The sequence below is a fragment of the Ahaetulla prasina genome, chromosome 3 (assembly GCF_028640845.1).
Source record: "Ahaetulla prasina isolate Xishuangbanna chromosome 3, ASM2864084v1, whole genome shotgun sequence".
NCBI lineage: Eukaryota > Metazoa > Chordata > Lepidosauria > Squamata > Colubridae > Ahaetulla > Ahaetulla prasina.
Window position 1 is genome coordinate 221385690 of NC_080541.1, and position 27579 is coordinate 221413268.

Genomic DNA, 27579 nt, shown 5'->3' on the forward strand with positions numbered 1-27579 from the left:
CAGAAGGCAGTGTTCTAGTTGTGTTTCTAGTTTGTGGCTGAAGGTTTTTTTGTGTGTGTGTGTATTTTCCAGTTAGGTAAGTACAAGAATAATAGCGCTGTGTTCTGAATTATTTGTGTTGCTGGTTTTAAGATTGAGGTTTAGCTGGCTTGTCCCATAGGCTGCTGCATATTAAGCTTCCATATATATTTTTCCTGGATATAATTTACAGCTTGTGCTACAATGCAGTTTCACAAGACAAAATTGGCTGGCTTTGTGCAATGAGCTTAACTGTGTGGTTCATAAGACAAGCAAACTTTTAAGCCAAAGCATGCTAGAGTTCAGTGAAATGTGCATACGTTACAATTCTTCTACTGTAAATTGTGGTTTATTTGGTAAACCACAAGCTATGGCTTGTTGCAGCATACGAGGCAGGCTGCTGTGTTTTGAGTAGATGGTGGAAGGAATATTTAAGATTCTATTTTTTGAAGGCGATAGCCTTGTTTTCAGAGTTATTTATATATTTGTACAAGTAAAAAAATTTTAAAAAATTGAGTTGGGTCTGACTGCTGATCATTAAATCTGTCAATGTAGCTAACTGTCTTAGGTATACTGCATTATTAAACATATTGTGGTTGGTTTGTCAAAAAGCAGAATCCTTTAAAAGGGATGGGGGTGTTTCTCCTGGGGTTTTCCCCCCCCCTTTTGACATGGAGATTTGGAGCTGAAATATTCAATGAAAATACTTTCTAAACTGTTCTGTACATTTCATGCTTTTGTAACCCTAAGCATGATTACTCAGAAAATGAGTCACCAAGTGACTGTCTTTTTTTTTTTCCTCTGGCCTCGCATTAACTATATACACAAAGAATGAAAAGGTTAAAACCGGGTTCTCTCTGAAAGATTTTCCTGCAAGTTTTGGAGATGGCGATTATTTGTCTCCTAATAAACCCACCCAGGAAACTGATTTTAGGCTTGAAACTGATTTTAAAGCTTGGTTTTTAAAAGCTGCTCTTTTTCTTCCTTCCCTCTCCAGACCCAAGAAGAACTGGACAGAACGGCAATCATTTGTCCCAACCCCAACAAATCGGCAGGCTCTAGAAAATCTAGCATCCTTTTTTTTTTTTCGCATCTGCTGTTCAGGAGTCTGTTTGGCCTCTGAGTTCAGTGTTTTCCAGAATTTACAGTTGGTAGAGTCAGAGAGGGTTTAGAAATGCAGGCTGGTACGGTGTCAAAACATTTCGTCGCATTGGGTGTCCAGCTTGTTACTGATGTTTTGACTGGTCTCCTGTCCAGCAGCTGGGAAATGGGAGATAGCTTTTCTCCAGAGGGAATCCAGGATGAGGGAAGCAGCTCATCTTCAGAGGACACTCAGTGGACCCCTTTGCGTTGGTCAAGATCCAGCATGAAGTCCGAGATAAAGCGCCTTCAGACATTTCGACTCTGGCCAGCGAGCGTTCCTGTTTCTCCAACTGATCTGGCAGCTGCTGGTTTTTATTTTGTCGGTCCTGCTGACACCGTCCAGTGTTTCTGCTGTGGTGGGTTATTGTACAATTGGGTAGCTGACGAGGATCCTATGGTAGAGCACAAGAAATTCTTCCCATCATGTCTGTATGTCCAGGATAAAATTGTAGGAAATTGCCAACAGATGCCTTGGAGCGAAGAACACCATGACTGTGTAGATGGCCAATTTCTTGGCATGCTACAAAGTTTAAATGTGGAGGAGACCCCTGTAAGTGGACAGCCAGAATATACATATATGGAGGCTGAAGGAGATCGGTTGGGGTCCTTTGAGAATTGGCCATCTTATTCTCCAGTGTCTCCCCAGTTGTTGGCCAGAGCTGGCTTCTTCTATACAGGTATGTGAGAACTGCTTTTGCTGGGTATGTATGACCCCGGTTCCATCTACGTTAATGTTGCGGCTTACATTATTCCTGAAAACCTGGGAGTAGCTCATGAAACTGGTCATATTTTGTATTCATTTCTGTATTAAATGTATATTTAAATGTATTCGTATTCCACCTTTATAATATATATTCAAGGTGGTGAATATATCTAACACAAGTTTCTCCTCTTTTCTCCACAAAAAAACAACTCTGTGAGGTGAAAAAGGGACTGGCCCAAAATCACCCAGCTGGCTCTCTCGTGACTTAAGTGGGAAGTTTTTATTTATTTATTTATTTATTATTTAGATTTTTATACCGCCCTTCTCCCGAAGGACTCAGGGCAGTGTACAGCCAGAATAAAACAGTACAATATACAAATTAAGACAAAAATTAAAATAACATATTCAATAAATGGCCAAAAATTTAAAACCGTCAAATTTGACCCATAAAATTCATAAAAATACCCCAATTAAAATTATTAAAATTCAAAAAGTTTAAAAATTAAGCCACTTGAAACACACTTGAAAGTTCCAGTGGAGGCTTACAGGAAGCCTGGTGCCTAAACCACTAAATTCTGTATAACTCAAGAGGCATAACTAATGTTCCTGTCTTCCTATTTTCCTCACCACAACCCTGTGAAGTGGATTGGGTTAAGAATAATTCGTACAAAGTCACCTTGTGACTTTCACCTTTCATGCTTAAAGGAGGCCAAGAACTCACAACCTCCTCGTTTGTAGTCTGTGGCACTTTTGTTGCAATGGAGACTTAGAGTAAAAGTGTGCCTTTAAAAAGGCAAAATTACAGTTGCTGTTAGACGTGTCTACAGCAACCTGCAAATGGTTCCCTATCAAAGAGCAGAAAGTATAGTGTGGGCTGTATGGAAATTGTTGGTAATTTGGAATTAAACCGTAGAGCAGTGGTTCCCAACCTTTTCTTGTTTGAGGCACAACCTTTTCTTGTTTGAGGCACCCTTGGAAAGCCTTTCAAAAGTTCCCGGCACCCTTATAAGGAAATAGATATTTAAAATCTCCGTAGCTCAAAAGTTCCCGGCACCCTCAAAAGATCTCACGGCACCCCTTAGTGCCGCGGCACACTGGTTGGGAACCACTGCCGTAGAGGCTCTGCAGACTTTCTCTTTGTGCAATACATCCCGCGCATTCTCTTTAAGTATTTTGGCACTCAATGGAAAATCACAGGTAGCTGTAGCTTCAGTTGAATATGTATTGAATTTGTAAAGTTGTCCATCTCAACAAGTGACTGGCCAGTGAGCAATAAAACACACACACACACACACACACACACTGCTTGCCAGAAAGGCAAGGATTTTTCCATGGAAGTGAATTGACAGGTGCAGAATTTTCTCTAACTTGCCCTGAGTTCTGAACTCTTAAATGCAACGTTTTGGTGATGATGTGCAGACTTGTGAGCACCTCTCGAAATCGCAAAACAAACTAAAATGAGGGAATAATTCAGGTTTTGGTCACCAGGAATAGAATTTAGTTTGCCTGGCTTACCTCTCTTCTCCTCTTCCACCATTTCCCATGTTGGAATGTCTTAACAACAACAACAACAACAACAACAACAGAGTTGAAAGGGAAGGGACCTTAGAGGTCTTCTAGTCCAATCCCCTGCCCAGGCAGGGAACCTTACATCACTTCAGACAAATGGTTATCCAACATTTTCTTAAAAACTTCCAGTGTTGGAGCATTCACAACTTCTGCAGGCAAGTTGTTCCACTGATTAATTGTTCTGACTGTCAGGAAATTTCTCCTTAGTTCTAAGTCTGAATTCTGCATGGCTTCATATAGGCCTCTTGAGGTTCTGTTGTATTAAATGAAAAGTGAACCTGGCCTTGTCACCCTTTGATGAAAATAAAGAGAGGCGGACTTTGAATAGATTTCCTGAATTCTGTACCAATTCTTCCTTCCATTTGCTTGTTACTTTTACTGGGCCCAGCAGCCAGAAAAATCATAGCCATTGAAAGCTGTAGGGTAGTCATTGATCCCTGCCATAGTTTAATTCTGAGTGGGGATCCTGGCATCTTCAAGCATCTGGCAATGATTTTTTTTCTTTGTTTCTGTTGCTCTTGACCAACATGTCATCTTTTGTCGTGGACCATTTCAGGCCAACAAGATTATGTGCGGTGTTTCTATTGTGATGGTGCACTGAGGAACTGGGAACAAGGAGATGATCCCTGGATCGAGCACGCCAGGTGGTTTCCAAGGTGATCCATTCTAATTTACTGTATTTTTCGGGGTATAAGATGCAGCTTCGTTTTTGGGGAGGAAAATAAGAAAAAAGCTGATTGGCAGGTGGATCGGCCTCCCAGAATACCCCCAATCAGCTGTTCCAGAGGAGAATTTTAGAATAGAATAGAATTCTTTATTGGCCAAGTGTGATTGGACACACAAGGAATTTGTCTTGGTGCATACGTTCTCAGTGTACATAAAAGAAAAGATACCTTCATCAAGGTACAACATTTACAACACTTAATGATAGTCATAGGGTACAAATTTAACACTTCTAAATTTAAATTTAAATTTAGCAAAAGGGTTCCTTGGTTGTGAGCTCTGTGCCTTGCTTTTTTTTTCTGCCTCTGAAAGCCTCCAAAACAAAGCTTCAGAAAAAAAGCCTCTGAAGCTCCGTTTGGGGCTTTTTTTCTGAAGCTCCATTTGGGGCTTTTTTCCTGAAGCTCCGTTTCTGATGCTTTTTTCAGCCTCTGAAACCTCCCTTTGAGAAGCTGGGCAGGGCTACATTCGGAGTATAAGACGCACCCAGATTTTCACCCTCTTTTGGGGGAAAAAGGTACGTCTTATACTCTGAAAAATACAGTACCTATTTTTCTTCCATCCTCCATATCTTGTAGGAACTGACATGGGCAGGCTTTTTTTGAACCTGAGGTTAAAATTATCTCCTGGATGTAACTGATAATAGGGGAAAAAATACTCTCTCCTCGGATTGAAGGATTGTGTCCGCCATGGCCATTCCTCACCATTCAGTTAGAACTGAAGAAACTTCTTGGATGAGAAGCGAAGCGTTTTTAAGGGGAAAAAAAAACAAAGTCCAGTTGCCTTTTGGGAAAGCACCTTTGGGACAATCATGACCTGGATCACACAGAATCCCCATAGACCAGGCGTCGGCAACCTTAAACACTCAAAGAGCCACAAAGGTCTTAACCGGAAGCCCCCCCCCCCCGTTCAATTTTGGAACCCACCGGAAGTCCGGTTCCCCCACCATAGAGTCTCCTCTTAGTGTGGCATCCATTTTCTTCTACCTCTCCTAACTGAAAGCCCTATCAATTGTGGAGCTGACCGGAAAACCCGCCCCTTGCTATAGAGTCTCTTCCTGGTGCGCCGTGCTTTATCTCCCCGTAACTGGAAGCTCCTCTCAAAATTGTGGCAGCAACGAGGAGCCACAGCAGAGGGATGAAAGAGCCACATGCGGCTCCAGAGCCACGGGTTGCTGACCCCTGCCATAGACAGATCCAATGGAAGATAACTTTTTATACCCTCCTGTTGCAATTTGATGCGAAGTAATAATATTTACAACTAACCTTTTCTCAATCTTCTTCCTTGCCCCTCTTACCCCAACTTCTGTAGATGTGCATTTTTGCTCCAGTCCAGAGGGAGAGATTTTGTAAATCACACTCAACAATCGAATGTAATGTTGGTGAGTAGGCATGCCTCTTCTGTATGACTGTAGCTTAAATGATGCCCGATGCTGTTAAAATGTGTAACGGGGCTCTCTTATCTTATTATCTTATTGCGGGTAAAGTGGCTGTCCTGACATGTTTGTATATCAAACACTCAAGTGGGTTGGAGGCAGGGGTGGTTTCTACTTACCTTTACTACCAGTTCGCTACGGGATCGCGCTTGCTTGCTTGCTTCGCTCGCGCGCCGAGCTTCTGCGCATGCATAGATCGCCTATGACAACGTCTGGGACAGTGGGCGGAGCCTCCCGACGGTTTTTCTACCGGTTCTATAAAACCGGTCCGAACCGGGGGCAACCCTCCACGGGCTGGAGGGGGTTCCTTCCTTTCTAAGATCTATCCAAGCTGGGTTTGGGGTTTGGCACCACGGGTGGGGTGGCAGTTTGTCATCTAGGAAAGTTTTGGAAGCTTTACAACTTGGATGTAAGATCCTGTGGTTAAAGTTGGGTTCCAGGGAAGAATTCAGCTAGTGGATGCCTCCTCGCTGCACAGTGACATCCTTGACCAAACTGCTTGAATCCATCAGCAAGCTGGCAGTGGAATTCCCCAAGACTGATAATACTGGGAGACTTTAATTGGATTCATGTCTGATATGGCTCAGGGGTTCGTGACTGTTGTGGTCCTCCAGCAGCCTGCGAAGCTGGCAACTGAGTCGGACAGCAATGAGGCTGAGGAAGAGCGTGGGCCAGTCGTGGAGGCTGGGGAAGGCCCGGATGAGGGCTCTGAGTTGGAGGCTGAGGTGGGGCCAGGGCCATTGGGGAGTGAGGTGTGGACTCCAGAGCCTCCAGAGACTGATAGTAGTGAGGCAGAGGAACAGGAGGAGCCTGTTCCTAATGCACACATGAGAAGAGCTGCCAGAAGGCAAGAGCAGCTCAAGCAAAGAGGAGGACTCAGGAATAGGGCCAAGAGATGATTGGCCCCTCCCATAAGGCTTAAAAGACCAGCAATGGCGTTTGGGCTTTGCCGGAAAACAATGCTGATAGCTTTGTCTTGTTGCATTTGTTTTGTATCGGTGTCTTCTGAACTTTTGCCAAGAAAGGCCTTTGGCAGTTTGCCTAATTGGACCAAGGTTGGCGATAGGACTGAGGAATTTGTGTTGGGAGGAATTTGCTTTAATTTAGTTGAACTACACTGAGAATGAAGTAATTCTCAGCTGTTCGAATAACGTTTGTTTTTACACTGACTGAGTTTCCTACTACCTACTTGGGCCTGGGTCACAACAATGACCTTATGACAGCCAAGGATCCACAAGTGGTCCTATGCTAGGCCTGCTTTTTTTTTTTTACGCCAAGCAGCTGCAACATGATTGAAAGGTGAAGGATATTAGGACCACTTCTTTGTCATGTTCCGATCTCTCATTGCTGTTTGGGTTGCTGATGCTGCCCTTCCATGCAGGGAGGTAAGACCGATTAAATTGGTCTGTTCTGGTTGACTAATGTTCTGGGCGAGTTCCAAAACCTTTTTTTTTTCCCCTTCTTCTTTTTAGCCTGTGGCTGTGAACTGTTTGTTCAAGGCCTTTGTCTCCCTGTCTGGAAGGGAGGCGTGATAAGGATCCCAGATTGGATTGCTCCCATGTGACCTTTGGGATTCCCTGGTTGTCTGATGAATTTCGGGGATTAAAAAAAAAGAGAGACACTTTTGAGCACCGTTTGAGGAAAAAAAACCCGCACGCTAACCTGACTATATTAAGGTCATATTAAGAATTACATAGCAATTAGAACAGCCAAATGCATTTCTTCCGTCCACAGATAGTTGATTAGCAGCTCTGTTGCAAGTGACTTCTTTATTTGAGGGACGGAAGGGTCACAAGACTATTGACAGGGCCATGATGACAAATGTTCTAGGCATTTGACAAACACTCGGATCCACGCTGAGTTAACCTGTGACTGATCGGGCCCCCAAAGGGACAGTCGTGTCACTTAGGAAATGATTGACTCTTTGTCAACAGAGCCCATTAATCCAGGCACTTGTGATTTCGATCTATGTCCCTCTTTGTTGACGGATGCCCAGGAAATGTGTGGTTGGATCTGGGCTGTGATGAATCAATTCTTAAGAAAGAGGAGACAGTTCTGCCTGTCTTGAAGGAAGCAGTGGTGAGGCCTGCCCTCGGAAAGCTTTTGCTGGGTATGATAGTTCTGGAGAGTTTTCATCCGAACTCCAACCTTCCCTCTTTGAATAAGATTGTTGAGAAGGTTCTGTTCTCTCCTCCTTCGCTTCCATCCGAGTGATGGCTTAATTAGCCGGCACTATCAGCTCTGGCAGCAGAATAGCCAGCGTCTTCGTTAACTTCCACAACGCTGGTGAGTCACCCAGGAACAAATGTGAGCTCAATCAGTGGATTGCCTGTTACAAGAGACACAGCAGCTCTCGCTGCCTTTTATATCCTGTGGGATATACTTCCTAGGCCTGCCTCACCCCTGCTTCTGTTGTTCCCTTCTCTCCTGCCTATGAAATCTAGGGTCCAACCAAGCCTGATTGCCATTAACTGGGTCTAAAGGCGTGGCCTGGGGGGGGGGAAGAGTCAGGGGATGGAGGCCTCGTTATCTCCTCCACCTGGCCTGCCTCTGGCTCCTGGAGTTGAGCCTGACGGCCCTTCCCCCTCACTTTCCAAGTCACTTTCTGGCAGGAGGGCCGGCTCGGGGGGCACAGACACAACAGGTTCATTCTATTGCAGCTCTAGAAAAGACTGGAAGAAGGAGATTATCTGGATGGGTTCCACTTACCTTCGCTATTGGTTCAGAACTGCGAGCGTGTGGAGAGCTTCTGCGCATGCGCAGAGCGTCCATGATGACGCCTGCAGAACTGGTAGTAACAAATTTTACATTTCACCCCTGATCCGCATGATCACGTGATCAAAATTCAGAAGCTTGGCAACTGGCTGATATTTCTGACGGTCACGGTGCCCCAGGGTCATGCGATTAATCCCCTTTTGCGACCTGACAAGCAAAGCCAGTAGGGAAGCCAGATTCACTTAGCAGCTGTCTTACTAACTTAACATCTGCAGGGATTCACTTAACAAGAAAGTGTGGCAAGAAAGGTCGTAAAATGGAGCAAAACTCACTTAACAACTGTCTAGCTTAGCAGTGGAAATGTTGGGCTCAGTCGTGGCCGTAAGTTAAGGACTCCCTGAATGTCTCTGACTCCTGTTTTATATCTTTGCTGCTGCGGTTACCTTTGTTTTGTTTTTAATATTTGCTTTTAATCTCTATGCCCGTGATGGCGAACCTATGGCACGCGTGCCACAGGTAGCACGCAGAGCCCTCTCTGCGGGCATCCCAGCCATCATCCCAACCCAGCTTCACTGCACATGCACATGCGCCTCCCACTGGCCATCCAGTTTTCAGGTCTCCGCTGCGCATGCACAGGGTGCATGTGTGGGACATGCGTGCCCATGTGCGGGGTGGTGCAGCTGCCTTTCCAGGCCCAAAATAGGGGGTGTGGGGACCTTGCGCAGATGGGGTGGGCGGGGCGCATGAACGCAGATGGGGGTATGGGGTCTCGCCTTGCATTTTGGGGGTTCGGGCACGTGTATCACGCGCACTTTGGGCACTCGGCACCAAAAAGGTTAACCATCACTGCTCTATGCCATTCAGAACCTGTGAGCTTGGTGGCTCTATACCTTGGTAATTAATACAGTCTTCTCCTTGGTGACACCTATCTTGTCTTGGTTTTCAGGAAGACAACTTGCATTGGTCTGAAGACTATTCCGAAAGCTCTCATGGTAGGTGCTCTTACAGAAAAGAGGTTTTAATTCTTTGCTTAATTTTGAGAGCATTATTGTTAGTGCTGACTTCTTAGGCAACTGTCTTTTAACTTCAGGAGGCCACCCCAGCACTATTTGCACGGTATCCCATAATCCTACATTTTAGAATTAACCGATAAAGATGGATTACTTATTTCCACCCTATTATGTACATTTTTTTGAAGGGATGCGGTGGCTCAGTGGCTAAGACGCTGAGCTTGTAGATCGAAAGGCCGGCAGTTCAGCGGTTCGAATCCCTAGTGCTGTGTAACGGGGTGAGCTCCCATTACTTGTCCCAGCTTATGCCAACCTAGCAGTTTGAAAGCACATAAAAAATGCAAGTAGAAAACATAGGGACCACCTTTGGTGGGAAGGTAACAGCATTCTGTGCGCCTTTGGCATTGAGTCATGCCGGCCATATGACCATGGAGATGTCTTCAGACAGTGCTGGCTCTTCGGCTTTGAAACGAAGATGAGCACCGCCCCCTAGAGTCAGGAACAACTAGCACATATGTGCAAGGGAAACCTTTACCTTATATGTACATTTTTAGTATCGGCAACAGTATATTTGTGGGAGGGTTTTTAGTATCGGCAACAGATAGTCCTTCACTTCACAACTTAGTGCCTTTCAAACAGCATTGAGAAAAACTGACTTGAAATTGGTTCTCACACTTAAAGCTATTGCAGTAGCCTTACAGTCATGTGACCAAAATTCAGCCACTTGGCAATTGTATTAATGATGGTTACAATGTCCCGGGGTCGTGTGATCATCATTTACAACCTTCCCAGATATTTTTTGGCAAGTCAAGTCATTGTGGGAAGCCTGATTTGCTTAAAAACCACGGCAAAAATGGCCATAACATTGCTCACTTAGCAATGGAAATTCTGGCCCCGATTGTGGTTATAAGTCGAGGACTATCTGTATAGAAAGAATAACTCTCAACATAATCTCTTATCCAGAATATTAGCGCCCAAGGAAGGGGAACATTTAGGAATAGCGCAGCACAAAGATGGGTATCAAATCTGAAGGAGATAAGCTGGCAGGGCTAAATATTGTGAGAATTTAGGCAAGAATATCAATCCAAAAAAGAGGAAAGCTAGAAGCAAAAATAACGCCCCCTTAGCTTGGCTCGCTTGGTCATATAGAACAGGGGTCTCCAAACTTGGTCCCTTTAAGACTTGTGGACTTCAACTCCCAGAGTCCCTCAACCAGCAAAGCTGGCTGAGGAACTCTGGGAGTTGAAGTCCACAAGTCTTAAAGGGACCAAGGTTGGAGACCCCTGATGTAGAACTTGCTATTTAACTGCAATGATAGCCAGTTTGCCCACACCTGATTGCTGTGATGCAAAATGCTCTCTTGGTGGGTTTTTCCCCATCCTGGTGATGGGCCTGAGGCTGAATACCAAGAGCTGGAGACTCTTACCCAACAGTGTCTGAACAAGGCCCATATTTGCTTTGGGCAGTATGGGATCCAATCGGCAGCCAAGCCGAAGGCACAAGACCTACAATCGACTCTCATCTGCTCTGATCGTACAATAATTTTTGTAATGCTCAGAATGCATATTGAGTCGTTTCTACTTGGAAACCACTTCTGGACTTTGGGCCTGAGGTGGGGGGAAAAAGATGAACTTGGGGTTTTGTTGTTAGAGAAATGACTAGCCTATATTATTATGTAAAAGCAAAAGGGCCGGAATAGCTCAGGCTGTTAGAGCCTGTTATTAGAACACAGTAGCCTGCAATTACTGCAGGTTCAAGCCCGGCCCAAGGTTGACTCAGCCTTCCATCCTTTATAAGGTAGGTAAAATGAGGACCCAGATTGTTGGGGGGGCAATAAGTTGACTTTGTAAAAATATACAAATAGAATGAGACTATTGCCTTATACACTGTAAGCCGCCCTGAGTCTTCGGAGAAGGGCGGGATATAAATGTAAACAACAAAAAAAAGTTGAGGCTGAATGTTATTACCTTATTCCACCGTGCTAAAAGGAATTGTAAGTCAACGCTTTTCTTTCTTTTCCCCCTTTTAGAATAGAATATAATTTTTTTATTGGCCAAGTGTGATTGGACACACAAGGAATTTGTCTTGGTGCATATGCTCTCAGTGTACATAAAAGATACCTTCATCAAGGTACAACACTTACAACACTTAATGATAGACATAGGGTACAAATTTAACACTTAATGATACAACACTTAATGATAGTCATACGCTACAATTAAGCAATCGGGAAACAATCAATTACAATAAAAATCGTAAGGATACAAGCAACAAAGTTACAGTCATAAATGGAAGGAGATGGATGATGGGAACGATGAGAAGATTAATAGTAGTGCAGATTTAGTGAATAGTTTGACAGTGTTGAGGGAATTATTTGTTTAGCAGAGTGATGGCATTCGGGAATGAAGGCGTTCCCTCTTTTACTCTACACTTTTTTCTCTTCCTTTTTTTCCTCCCTTACTTTCCCTTTACTTTCATTTTTCTTTGTATTTTATATTTCGATCAACTAATAAGAATTTAAATACTAAAAAGAAGCATGCTTATTGAGGTAAAGATCAGGGCATTGTGGGACAGCTCTGTATAATGGGACGCTGAAGCTCGGAGAAACAAGTTTTGAAGCCAAAACTTGGAGTATCTCTTCATTCTTGTCCCTTTCTTTAATCCGCATGCAGTATGTATGCATGTAAAATCTTGCTCCTTGGGGCCGCGTTAAGCAGACTTCAGTGTACTTGTGTTTTCTGTGACTTCCTTGGAGATCGTTGTCCCGCAATTTTTGAACACTGAATCGCCTCTGATTTAAATGTAGTTTTTGACCTGATCCCTTGTTCTTTTTTTTCTTTTCTTTTTTAAATCCTGGCTTCAATCATGTGGGGTGATTGTAATACTTTACATGCTGTTAAAAGCCTCGTGCAGACTAAGGCCTCTCCAAAAGCAACTAGTGATTTCCAGAGCATGTTTGTTACGTAAAAGGTGTAAGTAGAATGACAGCATGGGGTCTCTCTAACAAGACCGTTATCAATCAGACCTGTTCAAAAAAAAACAAACCCCTGCATGGACAAAGAGGTGTAATTCTCCTCTTCATAAGTCAGTATTCTCTGCAGGTAAAAACATTTTCACCATGGATGTTACTGAACTCCATTCTTTCCATGTGTATTATGTCATTTAGCTTATCTGTGAGCAAAATCTGGAAAATTCTCTCTTTACTACAGAAACAAAAACAAAGCTTCCCATTTTTGTTTGGTGCCAAATAAAAGTGTAGGCATCTCAAAGGTGCCTTAAAAAAATAAGACAACTGGACTGTTGTTTGAGGAAGAAGACGTTTGAGAAGCAGATAAGAAGTGAAACGTCTACTTTTTCCTAAAAAAACGTCCAGTTCAGTGGTGAAATCTAACCGGCTTGTACCGGTTCGGGCGAACCGGTAGTGATAAAATCTACTGGTTCGGCAAACCGGTAGTTTTAAAAAAGTACCGGTTGGTCTGAACCGGTATTTCTGACGATCAGCTGTGCTCAACGATTTATATTCGCTAGAAAGCAGGAAATCCTGCTTTCTAGCGAATCGAAATCGCGCTGCACAGCTGTTCCCCCCCTCACTGTTCTTCTTACCTTCAAACGGCTCCTTTTTCCATGTGAAGCACACATTTGGTGCGCAGTGCACATGCGCACGCACAGCATGCATCTGGCATGCGCCACACATGCGCAGGCAGCAAACCGGTGATGACCGGCGGAGGATTTCACCACTGGTCCAGTTGCCATTTTAAAAAAAGCATCTTTGAGACAACTATGACCTGGATGACTAACAATCTCCATAGAAAAAAGTGTAAGTAAATTTCTCCCATCTTGAAAGCTGCATTGCCACGCTGGCTTTCCGTTCACAGATTATTTATTTATTCATTAGACTTATCACATTATCCATCTAAATTAGATTATTCATATGTGTTTATATATATATGAAGTGATATGGACTAGATCAGCCCACCCTTCCTCTTAATAGGAGAAAATGGAGAGAAATACTTGAAATACTTGATTGGAATAAACGAAACTCAAAAGTTCCACATAAGGCAGTTTATTTAGTCAAAATCAAAGCTTTGTATAGAAAATACGTATATTGGAAACCTGAAATTTACACAGCTTTATGTTGCTGTTTTTTAAAAAGTTGAATCTGTTTAATACATCAGTGTAACATGTGAATTGAGCAGGATGCTATTCAGCAGGTTCTGACTGGTTCTGGAGAACTGGTAGCGGAAATTTTGAGCAGTTGGGCGAACCAGCAAATGGTTGGTGGGAATGGGGATTTTGCAGTATCTTTCCCCCAGGAATGGGGAGGGAATGGGGATTTTGCAGTACCTTTCCCCCAGGAATGGGAAGGGAATGGGGATTTTGCAGTATCTTTCCCCCAGGAGAGGGGAGGGAATGGGGATTTTGCAGTATCTTTCCCCCAGGAGAGGGGAGGGAATGGGGATTTTGCAGTATCCTTCCCCCAGGAGTGGGAAGGGAATGGGGATTTTGCAGTAACCTTCCCCTGCCACGCCAACCAAACCACACCACGCCCACCAAGCCACGCCCATAGGACCAGTAGTAAAAAAAAATGGATTGAGTAATGTGTTCTGTGCCTCATGTGGATTCTTCCCTAAGCTCCCATTCTTGGCATCTTTAGCTCTAACAGCAAATAGAGAAACTTCTAAAGAAAATTATAACAATGAATAACTATCCATTATGTGCCCTACCTCCACTGATGCCATTGTTTCCAAGAAGTCACCGTGTGCTCTGCACCACTTGCCTCCAGCAGAAATGAAAATCGCTGTTGATGGAAGTGTGGCGTATGCCTGTGCAGATAATCCAATATCGAGGGAAGGATCTTGTTACTTCTGGCGAGTATTTCAACACAAAGTACACATTCAGAAGTTTGTTCTGATGGTATCCTTTGAAGATTGAACGGTGTAGGGACATGTCTGCGGAGATTCTCCGACATCCAGGTCATGGCTGTCCCAAAGTTGCTTTTTCAAAAGGCAACTGGACTTTCTTTGTTTTTCCTTGAAGACGTTTCGCTTCTCGTCCAAGAAGCTTCTTCAGTTCTCATCCATCTTCGTGCATGAGAAGCGAAACGTCTTCAAGGAAAAACAAAGGAAAGTCCAGTTGCCTTTTGAAAAAGCACCTTTGGGACAACTGTATAGGGAGTTATTTTAGATAACTTCTGCAAATGTCTTTGAGATACATCAAACTTTCTTTTGAACTAAAGAAGATTGTCAGAGTTCGTTGCAGAAAATCAAATCCAGAAAGCACACAAAGGTAACTGATGCAGCAGGATTCATTAACTTCTCTTTATATACATAATAAGACATGAGACATATATACAATGCCAAGAGTGGTTCTTCAAACGTGGTGGTACAAACACAGGCAGAGTACAGCAGAATAGTTTCAATATCAATTCTCAGCAGACAGACAAGACCAGACTAGTTTAGTTTTAGAGCTGAGCACAGAGCTAAACCACGCCCAGACTCCTTCCTTAAGTTTCTGTTTCCAAAACAGCCCTCATTGGCTGACTTAATTGCTATGCCTATACATTGGCTGACCTTGTTGCCATGTCCTATTCCAGCCAGTCCCCAATGGCTGACCTGTTGCCATGTCTATCCAAACAGTCCCCATTGGCTGATCTATTCCAATCTATGAATATTTGTATTCTGACACAGATATCCTTCTAAGCATTGTCTTTTAATGCACTCTCTTATTTTCCTCATATCCATACAGAGTCTATGGAAAGAGAACCGGATCCTTGGAGAGTGAGAAGAGAGACACAAATAGAACATTCCCATGAGCCAGGTAAAGATTCCTGCTGGTGGAGAACAATTGCAAAGAAAAAATTAACAAGCTATGGTGTAACTATTATTTGCTACTGGTATCTGTTAGAAACGTAGAAAACTGATGGCAGAAAAAGACCTAGTGATCCACTGAGTCTGCCCTTTGAGGTTTTTTTAAATTATTTTTTATTTTATTTTTAATTTTTGTGTCAGATGAGGGACATGTATTTATCCCAAGCATGTTTAAACTCAGGTACTGATGATTGACTAACAATAGTGGCCAAAATTGTGGAAACCTTTTGGGAAAAGTGTATTTTTGAGGTTTGATGGCAAATAACACCACTTTTTTGGGGAGGAATTTCAAGATAATCCTATTCCACTGGTGGAATGGCCTGAGAATAGCCCAGACCTTAACCCAATTGAAAATCTATGGAGCTGACTAAAGAAACTAAAGAAACTGTAAAAGACTACTTCCGCTTCAATCGCAATAATACAAGAGCAAACAATAGATTCAAACTTAATGTCATCCGCTTCAAACTTGATTGCAGAAAATATGACTTCTGTAACAGTGTTGTTAACGCTTGGAACTCACTACCTGACTCCATAGTCTCTACTCAAAATCCCAAAAACTTCAACCAAAAACTGTCTACTATTGACTTCACCACTTTCCTAAGAGGACTATAAGGGGCGTGCATAAGAGCACAAACGTGCCTACCGTTCCTGTCCTATTGTTCCCTTTCATTATATCAAATTAATATAATTGTTGCATACTTTTGCTTATATATATATGTTTTTCTTTTATGATGTGTTGTTGTTTTATATCGATGTTTACGTATACTGTTGTGACAAAAAAAAAAACTTGTTAGTCAGAAGTGACCCAGCACTAAAACGCAGTTAATAGAAGCCATCATTCAATCTTGGTTTCACATTATTACGGCTGCAGAACTAAAAAACTCACTCCATGGGAAGACGTTGTAAGGGGTGCTTCCACATTCCAGACCAATTTGAAAGCCTCTTTTCACCTCTATGTCAACAGGAAGGTGGTGCACCTGAGTCAGAATTAAGCTGAATAATTTCTGTCTTAGCTGCAAACTGCAAAACCACTACAAAAATGGGTGGCATTTTGTCTTCAGAGTTTTTCCTTCAGCCGTCTTCCTGGATCCTGAATTTTTCGAGTCTTGTAAAAGAATTACTGTATTTTTCGGAGTATAAGATGCACTCCCCCGCCCCCCGCACCTAAAAGCAGGTGGAAATGTTGGTGTCATATACACTGAGTACAGCCATTTTTGGCCTCCCGAAGCCCCACCCTGCTCGTCCCTTTTTTGCAAAAAACAGGATGTGCAGAGGGTTTGGGAGGCCTGCAGAGTGCTCCTGGGGGCTGGGGAGGGCAAAAAATGTTTTTTTTTCTTGCCGTGTTTCCCTGAAAATAAGACCCTGTGTTATATTTTTTGGGAACACTGAAATAAGCGCTTGCCCTTATTGCATGCACTCAAAAGCCCGATTGGACCTACTATCAGGGGATGTCTTATTTTGTGGAAAACAGGGTACTTACCACTTCAAAATCTTGGTGCGTCTTATACACTGGTGCGTCTTATAGTCTGAAAAATACGATAATAGTTTGATTGCTTTACTTCCACTCAGTAACAAAGCCAGAAGGAATAGGAGCGATGTCAACAAGTGTTTAAATTAATTGCTTGTTTAATTAGAACATTAATCAGAGTAGAGCTAGAAGGGACCTTGGAGGTCTTCTAGTCCAGCCCTCTGCTCAAGCAGGAGATCCTGACCTATACCATTTCAGACAAGTGACTGTCCAGTCCGTTCTTAAAGAGACTTCCAGTTTCTTTCCAGTTTCTCTTCAGCAGGAGAAAATACCTCTGTAAAATGCCAGGCTGCTGGGTTTGTTTTTCTGAATTACCTTTCTGTGGGATGGGAGTGAAGGACCAGGACAATGATGGTTGCTATGCTGAATTGATTTGCAGTGTCCTCAGCGTATCCAATCTGCAGAACCGAAGACCAGTGCAGATTGCTTTCAGACTGCATGGGGAGTTTGAGTTAATGAAATACTTGACGGTCTGAAAGCCTGTCTAAATCAAATTAAATGTATGAACCTGGGATCATTATGTTGCGCTATCAAGTCAGCGTCGGCTTTTTTTTTTTTTTTTACATTTATATCCCGCCCTTCTCCGAAGACTCAGGGCAGCTTACAGTGTGTAAGGCAATAGTCTCATTCTATTTGTATTTTTACAAAGTCAACTTATTGCCCCCCCAACAATCTGGGTCCTCATTTTACCTACCTTATAAAGGATGGAAGGCTGAGTAAACCTTGGGCCTGGTGGGATTCGAGCCTGCAGTAATTGCAGGCTGCTGTGTTTTAATAACAGGCTATCTTACAGCCTGAGCCACCACGGCTTTCAGCAACCATGGAGACAATTTTTCTTCAGAAGGAACTATCCCCAAACTGTGTCCTTTAGGTCTTCCAAAAGGCTGGCCATATTTTTTGTAATTGAGTCCATCCAGGGGTGGGCTTCAAAAATTTTAGCAAGGGGTTCTCTGCCAGGTTGCTGGGTGGGCATGGCCATGGTGGGCATGGCCTAGTCAGCCTCCTGCATCACGGTGGAGGCGGGGGGCGTTTTTGCCCTCCCTGGATTCTGGAGTCTTTCCTCGAGTCTCCGGGAGGATGAAAATGGCTTACCCTGACTCTGGAGGCCGGAAACAGGCCCGTTTCCAGCCTTCCTGAACTTCTGGTAGGCCTGTTTTTCACCCTTCACGAGCCTCCCTGCGTGCCCTACACCAGGGGTCTCCAACCTTGGTCCCTTTAAGGCTTGTGGACTTCAACTCCCAGAGTCCCTCAGCCAACAAAGCTGGCAGAGGAACTCTGGGAGTTGAAGTCCACAAGTCTTAAAGGGACCAAGGTTGGAGACCCCTGCCCTACTTACTTGCATCCAAAATGGGCCATGTGGGGACTCATGGGAGGGGCTGGGTGGGCGGAGCTAGCCAGGAGTGGGATATCAGACATCTCCGAACTGCACAGAATCTTAGCTAGAGGTTCTCCTGAACCCCTGCGAACCCTCAGCAGCCCACCCCTGAGTCCATCCATCCTGACAGTTGGTCGTTTTCTTTTCTTTTCTTTTCTTTTCTCTTTTCTTTTCTTCTTTCCTTTCCTTTCCTTTCCTTTAACTTAGAATAGCTAAATTTTACTACTTCTTGGAAACATGAAAACAAGCACTGTTCTTACGTAGCACAAAGCATTAGAAAGCATGAGGCTAAAGAAGAATGTTACTGAAACACGTTTTTCTTTAGCTTTATGCTTCCTAATGTGCTGGCTGGGGGATTCTGGGAGTTGCCGTCCACACATCAAAGTCGCTGAGGTTGAGAAACGCTGTGACATATTGTGCGTTTCACTGTTGCTTGACAACGTGGTCAGTGATAAAACTCGCAGTTCATCTTACCTAAATGACATTTGATGGATAAAGCTGGTACATGTCTATGGAGATTCTTAGTCATCCAGATCATGGTTGTCCCAAAGGTGCTTTTTTTGAGAGGCAACTGGACTTCCTGGTTTTTCTTTTGAAGACGTTTTGCTTCTCATCCAAGAAGCTTCTTCAGCTCTGGCTAGATGGTGAGGAACAGAAGGATTTATATTCCTTGCAGACAGCTGGTCATTTGCATTTTTTTAAACAGAGCCCTTGAGTCCATTTGGAGGTTTGTCTGTGTCCTCAGGGTCACCTGAGTAATGCAAATGGGTGTGGAGCCTTCTTGGAACTATTAAAAGGACCATGTTGTGGAGCTGTGCTTTCTGCAGGATGTTTTTCTGCCCTGCATCCCTTCACTATTGCGCACAGGCACAGAACTTTCTTGGATGAGAAGCAAAATGTCTTCAAAGAAAAACAAGAAAGTCCAGTTGCCTCTTAAAATAGCACCTTTGGGATAAAGTTGGTACACGCTATTTTGGTGAATCTAGTTGTTAGGCTTTTTATGCAAGACAACAACTTTCATTTAACGACGTTCCCCCACAAAAATGGGACATGTCTGCTTGACTTATTTGCACGAACGATATCCCAATATATTCCCCATAAATTAAAGTTGAGCTCATTATCACTGGGTCAAACTTTTCAATGCATCTTGTAGTCCTAGACTGCAAGTGCAGAGCAAGGTCGACTCAGCCTTCCGTCCTGCCGAGGTTGGTAAAATGAGGACCCAGATTGTTGGGGCCAAGATGCTGACTGTGTTGTGGTCTGCCAGCAGCCTGTGGAGCTGGCAACGGAGTCGGACAGCGATGAGGCTGAGGTGGGGCCAGGGCCATCAGGGAGTGAGGTGCAGACTCCACAGCCTCCAAAGGCTGACAGTAGTGAGGCAGAAGAACAGGAGGAGCCTGTTCCTAATGCACACATGAGAAGACCTGCCATAAGGCAAGAGCAGCTAAAGCAAAGAGGATGACTCGGTAATAGGGCCAAGAGAGATTGGGCCCTCCCATAAGGCTTAAAACAGACCAGCAACGGCATTTGGGCTTTGCCGGAAAACAATGTAGGTAGCTTCGTGTTCTTGCATTTATTTTGTATCCGGTGTCTTCTGAACTTTTGCCAAGAAAAGCCTTTGGTAGTTTGCCTAACTGGACCAAGGTTGGTGACAGGACTGAGGAATTTGTGTTGGGAGGAATTTGCTTTAATTTAGTTGAACTGCACTGAGAATGAAGTAATTCTCAGCTGTTCGAATAAAGTTTGCTTGTTCTTACACTGACTGAGTTTCCTACTACCTACTTGGGCCTGGGTCACAACACTCTGTAAATCGCTTAGGGAGGGCTGTGAAGCAGTATATAAGTAAGACTTATTGCTATTGCTAATCCAACTCCCAACTGCCTTCCTAAACGATCTCTTCTCTCTGTTCAGAATCCACTACCAGCATGGAAGAAAAACTGCGCCGGCTTCAAGAGGAACGGATGTGCAAAGTGTGCATGGACAAAGACGTGTCCATTGTGCTGGTTCCTTGTGGCCACCTAGTGGTGTGCGCTGAATGTGCTCCCAATCTGAGGCGCTGCCCCATCTGCAGAGGGGTCATTCGGGACAGTATGAAGGCCTTCTTGTCCTGACCTGAAAGGTAAGTAAAGCATTGAATCCATAACCGAAGAGAATTTGACAGCCTCCGAATGTAGGCAAAGCAGCGTGGGGAATCTAAATGACTTTTGATAGGGCTACTTTCAAGTTGAACAAAGGTATTGTTAATCTGTGAGGGACGCGGTGGCTTAGTGGCTAAGACACTGAGCTTGTCGATCGAAAGGTCGGCAGTTCGGTGGTTCGAATCCCTAGTGCCGTGTAATGGGGTGAGCTCCCGTTACTTGTCTCAGTTTCTGCCAACCTAGCAGTTTGAAAGCACGTAAAAAATGCAAGTAGAAAAATAGGGACCACCTTTGGTGGGAAGGTAACAGTGTTCTGTGCACCTTTGGCGTTGAGTCATGCCAGCCACATGACCACGGAGACATCTTTGGACAGCGCTGACTCTTCGGCTTTGAAACAGAGATGAGCACCACCCCCTTGAGTCAGGAATGACTAGCACATATGTGCGAGGGGAACCTTTACCTTTACCTTATTTTTAATCTGTGGTGCTCTCTGAGCTTGGTGGTTTTTCTTGCAGACATTTCATTACCAAACTAGGTAACATCATCAGGTCTAGAAGGGAGTGGGGTTTGATCTTATTTTTATATAGTAGTGGCTTGTTTCATCAGTGCTTGGTGGATTCTTGATTAGGCTGTTGTTTAGTATTAACTTATTTGTCTTCATTGATAGTTCCTTGATTGGGGTATTGTTTCAGTGGTGAAATCTGAACTGGTTTACTACTGGTTCGCTGGTTGCGCATGCGCACTGTGCCCTAAATGTGCCCTGCACATGTGCATGCGCAATGCACACCATGCACCAAATATGAGGTGCGCACATGCACAGCATGCCAAAATGAGGCATGGGGTAAGTAGAACAGTGCACGTGAGGTGGGGGGGTGATCAGCTGTGGCGCACAATCTTTTTTTTTTTTACTTTTAAAAGCATTTTTTACAACCTATTCGGTCGAATAGGTTGTAAAAAAATGCTTTTAAAAGTAAAAAAAAGAGGCTCTGACGATCACGCACCACAGCTGTGATCATTGGAGCCTTTTTTTATTATTTTTTAAAAGCATTTTTACTACTGGTTCTGGAGAACTGGTAGCAAAAAAATGCTAAAAAAGTAAAAAAAAAAAGTTCCAATGATCGTGCGTCGCTCACCTGATCGTCGGAACTTTTTTTTTCTTCATTTTTTACTACCGGTTAGGCGAACCAGTAGCCTTTTTTACTACCGGTTTGGGCAATCCGGACCGAACCAGGAGCATTTCACTACTGTATTGTTTACTTGATTACCAGTCTAATGTTAAGCCTGTTGAACTGGGTTCCTTCGACTGGTATAAAGCAGTGTGCCCTCTAAAAAGTAGTACTTAATGCAGGCTTTGAAGCCTGAGGTACTATAACCGAGGATCAGGTTGGAGAGAGATTTCCTTCAGCTTTCCCTTCCATTACCATTTGGCCCTTAATTGGGTAGCTCAAAGAGGGTTACCCCAATCTACTCCTGCCCACCAAGCTAGTCCACAGTGTTTTGAACGCCATCCGTTTCAGACAGCTTCTAGTTAAGCTTTCTGCCAGCGTTCCAGAAAACCCCTCCTGCAGAGAAGACTCCGAAGCCAACATCTTTCAAAGTTCTTTTTCTAGGATAGGTAAACTGGCACAGTTGGATGAGAACCGAAACTGGGGATTCGGGTTCTTCCCTCAGTAATACACACTCCAAAATCCCCACCCTCATGACCCCTCTGCCAGTCACATGCTCCAATCTTCAACCGTCCCATGTCGAGACATCACTCCGGCCACTCCTCCAGATGTGAGCCCAGCCCGACCTTGGCGGGAAGAATGTTGTTATGTCTAATAGCTCATTGTACCCCCGCCCCCTACCCCTACTTTCCCACACTGGAGAAAGGGGCAGCGTGTGGAAGCCTTCGGCCTAATATGGCTTCCAAAACTGACACTGTTATTGCTTTATCACATTGCCTTGATGGTGGAATAGCCTTGGGAAAATTAGAGAGACGTATACCAAATTTATCAGCTGTGATTCATTCTTCCCCCAATTCAGGTAATACTCATCTTATAAACACAGTCCAAAATTTATGCTTGCTAAGTGAGACAGCTGGGAAGGGAGTTTTGCCCCATGTTACAACTTTTCTTGCCACAGTTAAGTGAATCCCTGCAGTCAGGAGTGGGCTTAAAATTTTTTAGCAAAGGGTTCTCTGCCCGGTTGCAGTGTGGGCGTGGCCTAGTCGGCCTCCTGCACCATGGTGTGAAGGGGTGGGTGACATTTTTGCCCTCCCCGGGCTCCAGAGGCTTTCCTTGAGCCTCTGGGAGTACGAAAATGACCTCCCCAAGCTTCGGAGGCCCTCCCATTTCTGGCCTTCCCGAACTTCCGGTAGGCCTGTTTTTTGCCTACTCCGAGCCTCTGCATGCACCCTGCATTTACCTGCATCCAAAACGGGCTGCATGGGGACTCCTGGGAGGGGTGGAGTGGGATGTGTGGGGCCAGCCAGGAATGGGATGTGGGGGTTCTCCGAACTACACAGAATCTTAGCTAGAGGTTCTCCCGAACCCCTGCGAACCCCCAGCAGCCGACTCCTGACTGCAGTTGTTAAGTTAGTAACATGGTTGTTAAGTGAATCTGGCCTTCCCAATTGTCATTGCTTGCCAGAAGGTCGCAAAAGAGAATCATGTCACACACACACACACACACACAAACACACACACACGGGACACAGCAACCGTCATAAATACGAGTCAGTTGTCAAGCATCTGAATTTTAATCATTATGACCATGGGGAATGCTGATCGTAAGTGTGAAAAACACAAGTCACTTTTTTTCAGGGATGTTGTAACTTCGAACGGTCATTAAAACTTTAAGTCGAGGATTATCTGTATTTAAGGCAGGCCAGTCTGTCACAAGGACATTTCTTGCCTTTCCAGAACGTTCCCAGCAACTTAACCCTTCCTCTGGACGAGCTCCTTTGGCCCAAGACGACTCAGCTCTGCCTGATGGGGAGAACCAGAACCAAACAAGGACTTGAATAAATATACCGAGTTGCTTTATTTATTGAACTATTTATTTATTTGACCATTTCCCAAAAAATAAGACTCGTTTCCTCTGAACCCTTACACCCACCCGATGATCTTGCGGGATGTAACTTCTTTTAAGACCTCCTTCTATTTCAACGATTTCAACGATGAAAGATAAAACCATTTTGAGGTTTCTCTTGTGGAGAGACTGGTAGCTTCATGGCAGGGGCGGGGGGGGAGGAGGAATTATTTAAATCAGGGGTCTCCAACCTTGGCAACTTTAAGACTTGTGGACTCCAACTCCCAGAGTTGCTCAGCCAGCTTTGCTGGCTGAGGAACTCTGGGAGCTGAAGTCCACAAGTCTTAAAGTTGCCAAGGTTGGAGACCCCTGATTTAAAGCATATTTGGAAATGCTCGTTCCCATTTCTTACTTCGTATAAGATTTTAAAGCATGATGGTTTGGAGTGAAAAGTTTTGTGTTGTGTTTTGACGTGCAATGGTTTTCTTTCAGGAGAATAAAATAACCTACCTTTTCTGGAACCATTTCTAATCGTTTCTGTAACCGCTTATCGATTTATTATTGCATTAAATTTATAAACTACCTGAACTCTGTTATTTCTGTCCCATTTTTATTATTTTTATAAGCGGCGAATGTGTCTTAATATTCTTTCTTCTTGCTATTTCCCCCACAAGAACTCTGTGACATAAGTTGGGTTGAGAAAGAGAGAGAGAGAAACTAGTCCAAATTACCCATCCAGCTTGGGGGGGCTCATGAAAGCCTCCCTGAAGATTGCATTACTTTTGGCAGTCAGACATCCCCTGGGCAACCTTCCAACCTAGAAGGAAACTTTGGTGAGCTTCGTCGGTGCTTCTGACACGAATATAGACAGACCCAACCAGCTTTCATGCCTAAGGCGGGACTAGATGCTCTCATGCCTAAGGCGGGACTAGATGCGGTCACTCATGCTCTCGTCACTTCTCGACTGGATTATTGCAATGCTCTCTACATGGGGCTACCTTTGAAGTGTACCCGGAGACTGCAGTTAGTCCAGAATGCAGCTGCGCGGGTGATTGAGGGAGCACCGCGTTGCTCCCGGGTAACACCTCTCCTGCGCAGTCTGCACTGGCTACCTGTGGTCTTCCGGGTGCGCTTCAAGGTTTTGGTTACCACCTTCAAAGCGCTCCATGGCTTAGGGCCCGGGTACTTACGGGACCGCCTGCTGTTCCACATGCCTCCCACCGACCCGCACGCCTCACAGAGAGGGTCTTCTCAGGGTGCCGCCCGCCAAGCAATGCCGGCTGGCGGCCCCAGGAAGGGCCTTCTGTTGGAGCTCCTACTCTGGAACGACCTTCCCCGGTTTGCGCCAAATATCTGACCTTCGGACCTTTCGTGGAATTAAAACTTATTTATTCATCCAAGCGGACTGGACTGATTTTTAGATTTTTTAAATTTCTAAATTTTAAATTTTAAATTTTTAAATTTTCTGTAATTTTATATGGGGTATTTTAGGTTGGTCAATTTGACGGTTTTAATTCGGCCACTATTGAATAGGTATTTTAAATTGATTTTTAACTTTGTATACTTACTGCTTTTTATCTTGGCTGTACACCGCCCTGAGTCCTTCGGGAGAAGGGCGGTATAAAAGTTTAATTAATAAATAAATAAATAAATAGAATTCACCGTCTCCTAGTTTCTAGCCTTGTGCCTTAATCACTAGATCAAACTGATTCTCTTTTTTATTAATTATGGCTTTGGGTGGCGGTACACATGATACCAAATGCAAAATAAAACAATCCATACAAGGGGGAAAAAATTACAGGTAGTCCTCGAGTTACGACCACAATTGAACCCAAAATTTTTGTTGCTAAGTGAAACCTTTGCTAAGTCATTTTACGATTCTTCTTGCCGGAGTTGTTAAGTGAATAATTGCATTTGTTAAGTTAGTCCCACGATGGTTAAGTGAATCTGGCTTCCCGCATGATTTTTATCAGAGTTTGTTGCAAAAATTAAATTCAGAAAGCACACACAGGTAAACTGATTCCTAAACTTCTTTATATACGTAATAACAGAGGGAGTAAATTTTACAATACCAATAGTTGATTCTTCCAACATGGTAGAAGTTACAGGCAGAACACAAGGCAGGAGAGAACAGTTAGTTTCATTTCAGCAAAGCAGACTAGTTTCGTTTTAGATCTGAGCACAGAGCTAAACCACGGCCAGGCGCCTTCCTTAAGTCTCTGTTTCCAAAACAAGCCCCATTGGCTGACCTGTTGCCATGCCTATTCGTTGCCTGATCTATTCCAGTCCAGGGATATTCATACTCTTGACAATTTTGCTTGTCTGAAGGTCGCAAAAGGGGATCACCTGATCCTGTTACACTGGAATTGTCCTAAATAAGAACCACTTGCCAAACATCTGAATTTTGATCACGGGGAGGCTGCAGCGGTTGTAAGTGTGAAGAATGATCACAAGTCACATTCTTTGGTATGGTCGTAACTTTGAACGATCACTAAATGAACTTTTGCAAATGGAGGATTACCTGTAACTGGAAAATAGCCGTGGTTTAGAGCAAGGGTCGCTAACCTTGTCAACTTTAAGCCTGGTAGACTTCAACTCCCAAAATTCCCCAACCAGCTTTTGCTGGCTGGGGAATTCTGGGAGTTGAAGTCTGCCATGCTTAAAGTGGCCAAGGTTGGAGACCCATGGTTTAGAGTGCAGCTGCTGTGTCTGCGCCCCCTGAGCCAAGCTCCCTGCCAGAAAGTGACTTGGAAAGTGAGGGGGAAGAGCCATCAGGACTTACCTCGGGAGCACCGGCTTCCCTGGCTCAGCTCCAGGAGCCACAAACAGGCCAGGTGGAAGAGATAACGAGGCCTCCATCCCTTGACTCTTCCCCCCCTCCAGGCCATGCCTCCAGACTCAGCTGATGGCAATCAGGCCTGGCTGGACCCTAGGTTTCGTAGGCAGGAGAGGCGGGAACAACAGAAGCAGGGGTGAGGCAGGCCTAGGAAGTGCTGAGTCATGGAGCCACACCCCACAGGATATAAAACCAGTGAGGGCTGCTATGCCTCTTCGTAGCAGGCAAATCAACTGCTTGACTAGAGCTGAAGTACTGTTTGTTGACTCATCGGCATCAAGGGAGATAACAGAGACACTTGGCAGACGCTCACTAGTTTGCTGCCAGAGCTGATAGTGCCGGCTAATTAAGCCATCGCTCGGACTGAGGCGAGGGGGACAGAACAGCAGCCTTGAAAAAGTTATTCAAGCTTGTGATCCCCACAGGGAGATTTTTTTCAACCTGTAGGAATTTAGCACCCTCCCCACTCCTAGAAGAATGAAATATTTTAGACAATATTTAAAAGGCAGAATATATTTCCCTGGATGAGAAATGGAGAAACATGTTTTAAAGACAAAGCAGCTTCTTGACTCCCCCCACCTTTGTCAATGGGCCATTAAAGCCTCAGCCAAGCTCACTCATTTCCTCCCACCTTTGTCAATGGGTCAGAGACAGAAACTCATTCTCCCCACCTTTGTCAATGGGCCATCATCATCTGCAACATAATAGGACCCATCTAGCAACTGAAACTCACCACATGACACCTGGGAAGATTACATCACCCAGCAAGGCTAGCTAAGACCCGCACCCCCTGGGAGTCTGACAACCAATCAGGATACTCTTCCTGTGCCCCAGAAAGTTCAAAGCTCAGAAAAAGCATAAAGCCAGGGAGCGTGCAGGATCTCATCCCTTTTTTCTGTTCAGGAACTCAAGCCATGTGATCCTGACCACCATTAAACCACCTTTCCAAGCAGCCTCCATGTTTCCAGTGTCTTTGTCCCCACTTGGAACTGGACCCAGATGGATATTTCTTCCAACAAACCCGTAAAAGTATTTTCCACGCACAAGTAACACGAAGTGCAATTCTTGTTTTCCACTCCCTCAGCAAAGGTCTCCTTCCTTGGCCTTTCCGCAAATGCGCTCTTGCCAAGCCAGTTGAAAACCAAGCAGTTGCATGCATGCATGCATTCATTCATTCATCCATGCAACATCCTGGGTTGTTTTAACCTTGGTTAGAGCTTCTTTGTTCTTCGGGCTGCTTAGCACCCGGTACAAATCCAACCTCTGGTGAGCTCGCTTAATGTATTTATATGAAACTGGAGAATGGATTGGCCGGGTGAGCAATTTGAGGGTATTGTGTAAACACAGCCGTTTCAGAGAAGCTTGATCAGACAGCCTTGAGGATAAGGTCTCTAAGACCTTATTTTCACAACCGCTTCTGTTGTCCACCACTAAAAATAGATGGCCAGTAGGAGAGCAGGGTTTTTTGGTGTGTGTGTGTGTGTGTGTGTGTATGTGTGTCTTCTTTATG

At 44.3% G+C, this 27579-nt stretch overlaps 1 protein-coding gene across 1 annotated transcript; it reads left to right on the top strand.

The window, feature by feature from the left end:
• Positions 1 to 23465, top strand: BIRC7 (baculoviral IAP repeat containing 7). The gene is made up of 8 exons (XM_058177963.1): positions 1 to 76; positions 1016 to 1838; positions 3990 to 4089; positions 5465 to 5534; positions 9250 to 9295; positions 15059 to 15130; positions 19995 to 20202; positions 23125 to 23465. The coding sequence occupies exons 2-7, from the start codon at positions 1193 to 1195 to the stop codon at positions 20192 to 20194; spliced, it is 1134 nt and encodes a 377-aa protein (XP_058033946.1). The 5' UTR covers positions 1 to 76; positions 1016 to 1192; the 3' UTR covers positions 20195 to 20202; positions 23125 to 23465.
• Positions 23466 to 27579: the final 4114 nt, after the last annotated feature.